This window comes from Amyelois transitella, chromosome 16, assembly GCF_032362555.1.
Source record: "Amyelois transitella isolate CPQ chromosome 16, ilAmyTran1.1, whole genome shotgun sequence".
Taxonomy (NCBI): Eukaryota; Metazoa; Arthropoda; class Insecta; order Lepidoptera; family Pyralidae; genus Amyelois; species Amyelois transitella.
Genome location: NC_083519.1, coordinates 6,188,962 through 6,200,145, shown reverse-complemented (window position 1 = coordinate 6,200,145; position 11,184 = coordinate 6,188,962). Strand labels below are relative to the sequence as shown.

The 11,184-nt window shown below is 36.7% G+C and overlaps 1 protein-coding gene across 1 annotated transcript; it reads left to right on the top strand.

Moving 5' to 3' along the window:
• Positions 1-369: 369 nt before the first annotated feature.
• Positions 370-10,998, top strand: LOC106129708 (ubiquilin-1). The gene is made up of 11 exons (XM_060948475.1): positions 370-597; positions 721-907; positions 1,629-1,726; positions 2,979-3,122; positions 3,717-3,855; positions 4,357-4,464; positions 5,541-5,815; positions 6,476-6,589; positions 7,320-7,508; positions 8,245-8,377; positions 8,717-10,998. Exons 1-11 carry the CDS (start codon positions 496-498, stop codon positions 8,791-8,793), a joined length of 1,566 nt encoding a protein of 521 aa, XP_060804458.1. The 5' UTR covers positions 370-495; the 3' UTR covers positions 8,794-10,998.
• The last annotated feature ends 186 nt before the right edge of the window (positions 10,999-11,184 follow it).

Below are 11,184 nucleotides of genomic sequence, written 5' to 3'. Positions count from 1 at the left end.
GAGATTAATTTTAAGCATCTAAAAGTTTTGAATATACAGATTCACAAAATAGTTTAATAAATTAATATTAACTTAAATTAGATACGTAGGTAGAATACCCTTTATATAATAAAACATAAATAACTTATCTGAAACTTAGGTTAAGGTGTACAGACACGGCCTTATCGCATTTTACAATCTCTTGAAGAAGAACATTTTCATGAAGAGATAACATACCTATGTGAGATTATCAAAATACATATGAAGTGTCTATGTACCCCAAAATGTAACGTTACTACATTGCTACTAAGTTCATGTAAATTCCGTCAGTTAAAAAATGTAGAGATAATATCTATGGTTTAGGTTTTATTTTTTTTATTCAGCTTGTTTGGTTGGCAATTCTTTAATTAGCCGTCAAGCCGTCAACGCAAGTCTCGTCCGTCAAATTCTGTAGTGCTTGTTGTACAAAAATTTTACTTTTCCGCCAAAGTACAGAGTCATTCTAGATTTGCCAAAATGGCAGAGGGCCAGGAAGAACCCAAGAAAATTACAATCACAGTTAAAACTCCAAAAGAGAAACAACAAGTGGAAATCGAAGAGGATGCCGACATCAAAAAAGTGAGTACGGCATTTCCAGAATCATTGCCCATGGCGTAATAACATTTATTGCATACGCAATCAGTGGTGAAATTCGTTTTGTGTTTTAGAAATGTAAATATTAAGTGGTCATGTGTTTTTTAGTTGAAAGAAGTGCTGTCACCGAAGTTTAGTGCGGAGCCGGAACAGTTATGTCTGATCTTCGCCGGGAAGATCATGAACGATGCTGACACTCTGAAGCAGCATAATATCAAAGATGGGTTGACTGTTCATTTGGTGATCAAAACTCCGCCAAGACCAGAGCCGGAGGGCGCGGCCCGACGCCCACCAGGTAAGCCATTTCAGTTTGCATAGCAGGGTTAACTTTATCAAATCACAGTTAAAATAGTCTTATCAGTAGAAACCTATTTGCAATTTCATTACATTTTATTTGATTGTAATAGATTACAATAGACTATGTGAATATCTGTTCTAAAAATTTGAATATTTTGTTTGCAAGGTATAGATCACAGTTCTCATTATTTCCAATAAGTTTTATTCGATTAAGTATTAAGTGTCATCAGTAGTCAGTCAGTATTTTGTGTCATTAACCTATACTATACAATGTCAAGATATCATATATCTATTACATATTTACATTAGTATTTTATTGACATTTGTGATATCTCTTATTTTACTTTCTAAATAGAATTGTCAAGTTACATAAAATACATAAGTTATCTTTCTATTAGTGACCAAAATAAATCAATAAATTTTACAGAAAAATATCCTTAACCTCTGAGCTGCCGAACCCACAATCCAATTTACACCCGAATCTGCAATGGGAAATCAATTGTGCAAGAGAGGAGGGAGTATTTCCAAACTTATAGTAATGCATTTAATACTCAATATATGTGGCTGGTAGGGTGAGCGCAGATCAGAGCTTAAGCAGTTGAGGCCAGTGCACTGATCATGAACAGATCACTGATCTTAGGCAGCTGAGAAGTTAAGAGCAGTTCCATTCTGTTTTACATTTACAGACACAGGTTCTGAATTGTAATTTATATTTGCAGCAGACATAAGCGCTACTCCTTTTGGGCTCAATTCTCTGGGTGGTCTTGCGGGTCTTGAAAGCCTGGGACTTGGGCAAAGCACATTCATGGACTTACAGGTAAGGTCAATTATCCCACAGGACAGAACAGAAGCTTTCGGCAAGAGTTTCCACATTCAACATTCAAAAATATCTTAATAACTAGCTGTGCCCGCGACTTTGTCCGCGTGGAATAGTTATTTTGGGCATCATATTTATTTTTGCAAACATCCTCCTCGGCTTTATCAATTAATAGCTGCTAATTGTTATGCGACTTGGCGACGACTTGGCCCACATCATTACCCGCGACGGAACGGAGACCGTATATAGTGAGATGAGAGGCCTTTGCCCAATAGTGGGATCTTACAGGCTGATACTTTACTTTACTTTTTTTACTACGGGCACGCGTATTAGAAAGAACGCTGGTTCGCCGTATTAAATGTTTCGCTGCAAATTGCTTATAACGACTATATCTCAAAACTTATTCGTCTGATTTATATACTGTAAATGGCAATTTTAGTCTACATGAAAAGCCGAAAGTAATAAACATATTTATTTGAATAAGGATTAATACTGAATTAAAGAAAATTGGTTTCAAAATAACTTATGTTTAAAATGAAAAAATAATCTTAAAAAATGAACATAAAAGTGGTTATTGTAAGTAAACCTTAAGAGATAGATATATGCTCTCGCGGACTTTTTTGTGGCAAAAAATGAGTACTTCACATCTTTAGTACATTGTTTTACTATATCTTTGTTGGTTTGCGCAGCGTTCGCCTGGAAAGCTCGCAGATGACCGACTCATTCAACTTCCACCTGCATTGTTGACGTTTTCCTTAGGAAATCCGGGATAAAATATAGCCTTCCTCGATAAATAGACTATCTAACAGTGAAAGAATTATTCAAATCGGTTCAGTAGTTTCTGAGATTAGCGCGTTTAAACAAACAAACAAACAAAACAAACTCTTCAGCTTTATAATATTAGTATAGTATAGATAAAAACATCCCATGCCCACAATCTTAACTGTTAATACTATTAACAAGATATAGGTATCTACTACAGATTATGACATTATAATAAGTTCTGCTCAGAGCCCAAATTTTTATGTAATGTTATTTTTTCACCTAAAACCTTTTTTTTATCAAATATTATTCAATATCTTTACTAAAGTTGTTATTGAAATATTTATTTTTCAGACCTTTTCTTAATGTGTCTGTCTCATCTGTCTCTTGGTATCTTAAATTGCATTGCAGAACAAGTTAAAAACATTTTTGTATGCTCATGACAGAGCACACATTATTTGTTGTTTGACCAATAAATTGTTTGTTTTAGGCTCGAATGCAGCAAGAGCTGTTGTCCAATCCAGACATGTTGAGACAAGTGCTAGACAACCCGCTGGTACAGCAGATGATGAATGATCCAGAGAACATGAGGACTCTCATCACATCCAACCCTCAGATGCAGGACCTAATGGCTGTAAGTGAAGTGTTAGACTTCATATCAATCAATGGTTCAATTTAAAGATTAAAATTTGTTTGAACACTCACACAAGACAAAGTGTTTCCAATGCCAGGAGAAAGGATACTAGGCTTTTCAGTATCAAACATACATACATATGGTCCCGTCTATATACCTTGTGGGGTTAACAGAGCCAACAGTCTTGAAAGGACTGAATTTCCACATTCAGCTATTTGGCTTAGTGATAGAATTTTATTCCTATTCTTTTTTGTATTGGTGCCGGGTACCACACGGCACGTCATGTTCAGTATCAAACGTGCATAAAAATTACAAGCACAAGCTTTAAGGCATTATGGTAGTAGGACTATGAAATAAATATGTTTTTTAGCTTTAGAAGTTCAAATAGCCCCATATGCATATGGCTTCCACACAAAACATGTCAAAGAAAGGAAAATTACAAAATGTGGCCTAATTTCTAGTGAAAGTTCTGGCTGCGGCTTGGAAGGGCTATTACTCTAGAACAAATATGGTAGACTTATAAAATAAAATAGGGCAAACTTATAAACATTATTGATATAAATAGTTGTTTGAGTGATTTGTTCTTGATTCCAGAGGAACCCAGAGATCAGCCACATGCTGAACAACCCGGAGCTGCTCCGGCAGACCATGGAGCTGGCCCGCAACCCCGCCATGCTGCAGGAACTCATGCGTTCCCACGACCGAGCACTCTCCAACCTTGAGAGTATACCTGGTATGTTTTGAACTTAATATTTCGTTGCATGAATTGCGTAGACATTGGTTAATGTTGCTCTACCATAATATTGAATTGCGTAGATATGGGGCCAACAAAGACTATCAATCCTATTGTAATTTGTCCTTTTATTATTGAAGTATCAAAACAATATGCCTGTTTAAAACAAAAATATATAATGACATTTCTATTAGCCAGTACCACAAAACCTAATATGTTGGCCTTTATTAGCCGGTGTGTATGCAGCCAAAGACTAAGATAATTATTACACATACTGTTTAGTTACTAAAAAAAAAATTTACACACATTGCGAACCTGCTATGGAAATAGTATAAACAATTGCTGTGTATTAAATGACCCTTTATCAATTTTAATAAGGTGAATTGAATCTAGTCTTCTTTCAAGAATGAAATTACTATTTTTCACCTCAAGAATTTAGTAATTTTAAAGTCATAAGCATTATTATTATGAAACTTAAACGGTTAACACTATAATTCACAGGAGGCTACAATGCTCTACAGAGGATGTACAGAGACATCCAAGAGCCAATGTTGAATGTTGCCAGCAGTATGGCCGGCAACCCTTTCTCGGGACTGGTGGACAACTCTGGTAAGAAATAGAAACAATGTCCTTGTAGAATGTTGATAAATGAAGATGAAGCAAATGCAAAGTACGCTAAAGTTGGGGCAAGTGGAAAGATGCAGTTGCTGCCTAGGTATGTAAAATTACTTATATACCGAAATTAACTTAGAATACTGAATTTTTTTGTATTATTCGGAATAAAGGCGTCGGTTGTTGAATCGAAATGGTGCCCGGCGATAATGCTTGCGAATAAAAGGTTCAAATCTCACTTTGGCCATTACTAATTACTATTTTCGGCGTTATGAACATTAGTTTGAATACTAACCGACTCTTTTATGGTAAGTGAAAACATCATAAGGAAACCTGCACATTCAGACAACTGGCTGTTTAGTCATGCACGATCCAATAGAGGTTTGATTCCCCTTGCGGTCACCCAATCCAGTATTCAGGGACAAAGGTATACTGAGCTGATCTATAGAGTGGTGAGGATCCAACTGGGACTAACGCCAGGTCGAAGAAGAAGTATGTAACATTCAGAAATAAATGCGCAAGTATATTTGTACGAAAACTTGAATGTTTGGCAGTCTTTAAGTGGTCTATCAAGACCACTCGCAAGACTTGACCACGAGCAATATTGATGGACCTAATAACCCCTGATGGCTTGCACTCTTGCACAAAAAAGTGAGAGTGCTTCATAGCTTTTAAATACAGTTCTGATTAGTAATTGTGAAATAATGATGAGTCATCCACTATACGATGCTTCGTCACATATTTGACGTGTCAATACACGTTATTATTAATGAAGTGTTTGGTAAATAATACCTAATAATGATTCATTATTAGGTGATCTAGTGATTCAATGTTTTTAATCACTTTTTAATGAGCCTGAGTGATTGTCAATTTTATGAGTTGTGAGTACTTTCATCAATTATGATCGATCTATATATTTCTGAATTGCTTGTTACTGAATGATTAGAAATATCAATCCACTGAGTTTATAAACTAGAAGCAGGATTTCTCATAATTCCTGCAGGAACCTTTATATAAGGAGAGCGGAGCCACAGGCTTACTCAAAGTGAATAATTCAATGTTTCGTCTGACAGATGGCACAAACCCCCAACAAGGCTCGGAGAACCGGCAACCGCTGCCCAACCCGTGGCAACGCGGCGGCGGGACCGGGACCGGGCCCGGGGCCGGCGCCGGCGCGGGGACCGGCACCGGGCCCGGGCTCATCAACACGCCGGGGATGCAGTCGCTGCTGCAACAGATGTCGGAGAACCCGCGGCTGGTGCAGTCCATGCTGTCGGCGCCGTACACCAACGATATGCTGCAGGCCCTCGCTGCTGATCCGGAGATGGCCTCCCAACTCATTAATCAGGTAAGGTTTTAACTACTCCATGTCTTCTCCATGGATGTCGTAAAAGGCGACTAAGGGATAGGCTTATATTGGGATTAACTTGAGATTCCTCTTCTGTCAATAAGCCAAACAACTGAAAGTGGCCTATTTGGCTTCGAGTCTATCCCGCAAGGGATATAGATGTGATTATAAGTATGTCACTTAGACTTAAAAAGAAAATATAACCTTACAGCAGAAGCCCACCTATAATTAGGTCTGGTTGACCTCAACCACTCTAAATAACTCCATAGTAGGCAGTTAGAGCCGACAATCATATTACTCTAAAAGTAATGTTTAAGTTGGTGGCTTTATGATGGAATTGAAAGCTCCATCATCTTAAAGAAAAATACCAAGTTTGTAATTTTTTTCCCACTGCCTTTAGCAGCTGGCATACATTTTAATAATTCCTGGCTACCAGATCAGTATGGAAGCAGTGAAGTTCATGCTGATCTAGTAGTAAAACTATTTTAGACAGCATTTGAAAAAAATATGTTTACACTGGCAAATTGTAATAAGTTCCACATATGTAGATTTAGGAGACACTAAATCCATGTGGAGCTTATTTTCATTTTTCAGACACCATAGGACATCTGGATAGTTATTTGATTGGTCAAAGCAACTCAGTATGGTATCTTTTGACAGAATCCAATGTTCGCGAACAATCCACAACTGCAGGATCAGATCCGCACGATGATGCCACAGATGCTTGCACAACTGCAGAATCCAGAGATGCAGCAAATGATGTCCAACCCACAGGTAAATCATTATTATTTGACATATAAATTAACTAACATAACACTTAACAATTGAACTAATCAAATCTATACTAATATATAATTTTGTGTTGAATAGACCATTTATCGAGGAAGGATTCAGGCTATATAACATCACGCTGCATCTATAAGGAGTAAAGAAATAATGAAAAATGTGAAAAAAAAAAACGGGGGGAAATTATTCATGCTTGAGGGCTTCAATGATGCCCAAAATAACTATTAAATGCGGACGAAGTCGCGGGCAGCTAGTAATAAATAATATTAAATTATGGACTGGACTCTAATTATAATTTAATACAAGGCTTACTAAGGGTACTTCTGTTAATATGTGTTTACTCCCTTTTGTTATGTCGGTCCACTCTATAGTCTGAGGCCTGCTTTCTGATATTTTTTTGGCCACTTGTTCAATCATCCTGAGTTTTTGTTTTTCGTATCATCCCTGGCAATGTCAAGCTAGGATTTTTTCTTCCGGTCAACCTCCAACGGTTCTACCTGCAGAGTTATTTACAAAACAAGTAAATACTTTATCTTCTGTCTCTTTATAACTTGAGTGATAGAGAAGAAATATAGTGTAGAGATTTTCCTCTTTGTACGAGACATTTTTAAGCGATACCCTAGCCCGAAGCACAACGTCGGCGGAGAGTGCAACCGGAACATGCGAAGGAAAACGAGATCGTATGAATATTTTTTTTAATTAAACATTTTCTGTGCAGGCCCTGAACGCGCTGTTGCAGATCCAGCAAGGCATGGAGCAGCTGCGCGCAGCCGCGCCCTCGCTGGTCAACAACCTGGGGCTGGGCGTGGGCGCGGCGGCCGCCACGCCGCCCGCCAACCCGCCCGCCAACCCGTCCGCCAACCCTGCGCAGGCGCGGCAACAGAACAACTCGGAGCTGTTCACACAGGTACGTTGATATGGCTCTTTCTCTGTATTACTGTTTTCAATGAAGATAATGTTGTTGTTGGTGCGGTGAGCAAAAGAGTTCCTTTAATTGCCACTGCAACAAGAGATTGTATCTCACATGCATGCACCATGGAGGTAGGTTACGGATTCATTCTGGCTTCTTTACATAAAATCACAATATATAAAAAAAAAACTTAAAGCTTGTAAACTTTGAAAATCGGAATAATATCCCAAACTACTTACAAAAGTAGTTGATATTACGCAGAGTGCGGAGCAACGACGCAATGGCGAAGCTTTTGAGCGTGACATACAGCCTCCTTCCCCCCGCCCTCCTATACAAGTCCTGCAAAACTCACAAACTCGACAGGATCTGTCTGATGTTGCCCTTGCTTCCGAGGTTGGTTTATACGACCGAGTTGCGTTCAGAGTTGTCTTATTATCCATATTTCAAATTATATGTTGAAGTTAGTTACGGTAATATGTTACACTTCATTAACAAATTGTAGATATATTTTATATTGTTGCTAAGTAAACAATCATTGTTGCATTCTGTAATTTTTTAAAGCATTTTTTATATAGTATTAACTTTTTGATTTTGTAGTTTACAAAAACAAGAAACTTCCCTCAAGTAGGTAAGTTAGGCATGTCCTCTGGATCTTTATGAAATATAATTAAAATCTGATAGATATTGAGTTTATTTATCGCCAACAAAACTTTTTCTTTCCATTTATTCCCAGTTCATGCAAAGGATGGTGTCGGCCATGTCCAACAACCAGACGAACTCGTCGCAGCCTCCAGAACAGCGCTACTCGCAACAGCTGGAGCAACTCGCTGCCATGGGCTTCCTCAACAGGGAGGCTAACCTGCAAGGTAAGAGCATTATATTGCGACCATGGACGTAATATGTAACTGATGCAAGTCTCGATTAGACGGTAATAAAATATAAACTTTTTATTTAAGTCTTCAAGAATCGAACGGCCAAAAATTGAGAACCTCTGCCCGAGACTTATAACGGTGTTTGGAACAGAAACATTTTAAAAACTATGATAACAATCTTTAACAAACCTTGTGTGCTAGGAATAAAGTTCAATATACCATCGCGACCACTGTTACAATGCTCGCAATTAAGCAGGTATGTCAACGGAGTCACATGATTGAGAGGTTCTCTGCTCTTTAATTCGCAACCATAATCAAAATATGTCATTCCAGCACTAATCGCGACCTTCGGCGACGTGAACGCGGCGGTGGAGAGGCTACTGGCGCTCGGACAGTTGTCCATGAGCTAACAGTGAAGCGCTCAAAACTCGTTCAAACTGGCTACTACTACACTCGACTCTCATCACCACACTCACAACTGTATTTTTGTTATATCATTTCCCTATGTGGTCAAAAGTCCATGACTGGGCCCATAACCTTTCTAGTTAGTAGTAACTTTCATCACTTACCTTATTTACTTTGGCGTGAGACAAAATGTTAGGGTTCCATGTGATTTGGTCATCTTGAAAATAATGGTAACAATTTTATAAATTAATGTATAAAACATAAAAACTTTAACAAGTTGGTGACATTTTGTCTCACGCTGTTTGATGAAATAAGGTACTTTTGTAACAATGATAGCCAATTGCACCATTTTGTTCTTAATTTAGCTATTTTGATTGCCTTTTGAGCAAATCGTTTGGCTTTTCCTACTCAAGGTATTCTGGTTTTTCTTGTCTAAATAATACTAATTCAAAGGTATTATTAGATTTCTTTATTTTTCCTTGCCCTGTAAAGAAAGATTATATCACTTGAATTAAAATTGATAATGCAACTATTCACTAATAACATGATAAACAAAACTAAACATATAAAACACAAAAAAAAGCGCTTTGAATTGGCTTATTTCATGTTTTACCGAATTTAGTAATATACTCATAATAGCAAAATGCAGTTGTGGATGTCGTATGTAGGTTCATTTTCATCCCTACGGCTAAATTACTTCTTGGTAACATACAGTAACTATTGTATATGTATAATGTAAGCAGTGTTCCAGACATTGTATTGATTATTTTTGTGTCTATAGAATTAGAACCAAAAGTCTCTAGGGTAATATGAAGATAGTTATAAATATTCAAGACAGCTTACACTACGAATTTCTTTCACACACCAAGTATGTGTTGCACGTGTTTTTGATCCGTGTCTTTAAAACTGAAACCATTTTCGGTTAACTAGCTATAATGTCAATATACATGCAAATAATATAATGCAATATTTGTGTATAATCACAGTGTGTGTAAGTAGCCATGATATAAAAAGTCGGTTAATTCTAATTTTTTTAACATCATTATTTTCCTTAAAGTAGGAAGGTGTCCTAAACTGCACTATTAAATTTCATTCCTTCTTGTTTTAGGTGTTATACAAAATTGTTTTTAAGTAATCAATAGTAATACTTACATTTATTTAAACAAAGCGCGGTGTACGCTTGTTCTATTTACTGCTGTAAAAAAATATGGTTATATTAATTTATCGTTTAATTTAATTAGTTCACGCTGCCACCGTTGTGAACCTTTTCCGATGGCCGCATTGCGGAAGTGTCTGCGTAGGTTATGTAAATATATTCACGTCAGAATAGTTAAATATGTTATTCAAATGACTGGGGTGAGCCTATATAGGTAGTTTCACAAAATGTGTAGTATAGTATAATTATTATACTTAAAATATCGGAACATTTCCATCCGTTCGTGGAATAAGTACGTCGAAGATTGATTAATAAAAATGGGAAATTATTTGGCGGATAGCGGTTGGTAAGGAGGGTTTATAAATATTTTTGTATTCACGAAACAGTCATTATTCTAATTTGCGGGTTCAGTCAACAAAAATATTTTTTGTTTATGCATTAGAATATATTTGTAATAAAGATCACATTAAATGGTGTTTTTTTTTATATTTCATAAGCTGTGGTGGTAAAACTATTGTAACTTTTTAAAGTTTACATTTGTAGTGTACGCGATGCGATGGTTTTATAGATAATATGCAAATTTTATGTTGTAAAATAGGAAGGACTTGGTGTTGCTCAGTTGTATAAGGAATACATACACACCCATAACCGTGTTATCAACACATGACAGCATGTTTTTTTACTGATTATTATTTACTTATATCAGATTGTTTAACAATTTCCTGTTTAAATGTCGTGTTTGGAATTGTTGTTGTGAAATTCAAGTCTGAAATGTTTAAAAGATTGGGTTATGTAAAATAATGTACAGTAACAATGTTTTGTTTAACTCGCTAAATCGTTTAACTGAACTCAAACTTTTTACATTCTACATTCTGTTTTCATATGAAATAAACTCCCTAAGTTCTATAAAGATATTGATTTTTTGTTAGCAAAAAGAAACCATGCATGTGCTCTGTGATGTATTCTAGACTGCTAGAAATGTCTGAAATCGTATGAATCTGGGTGTAACATTATGACAGAATGCAATTATTATAAATAAATAAAATTCAATAAATTGTGGTTTTATTTATATATTTTTTTAATCCTATTCCTTGTTCTTTACATTTACTAAACCCTGGTCGCCAGCGCCCTCTTGATTGTAGTCTTCGTTTCGGGCGTCGTTATATTTTAAGGCCTTTTAGGCGTCGTCATCTTGCTTAACGCCAACGCAGCGTATTGTATAATGCACGCACATACCGCT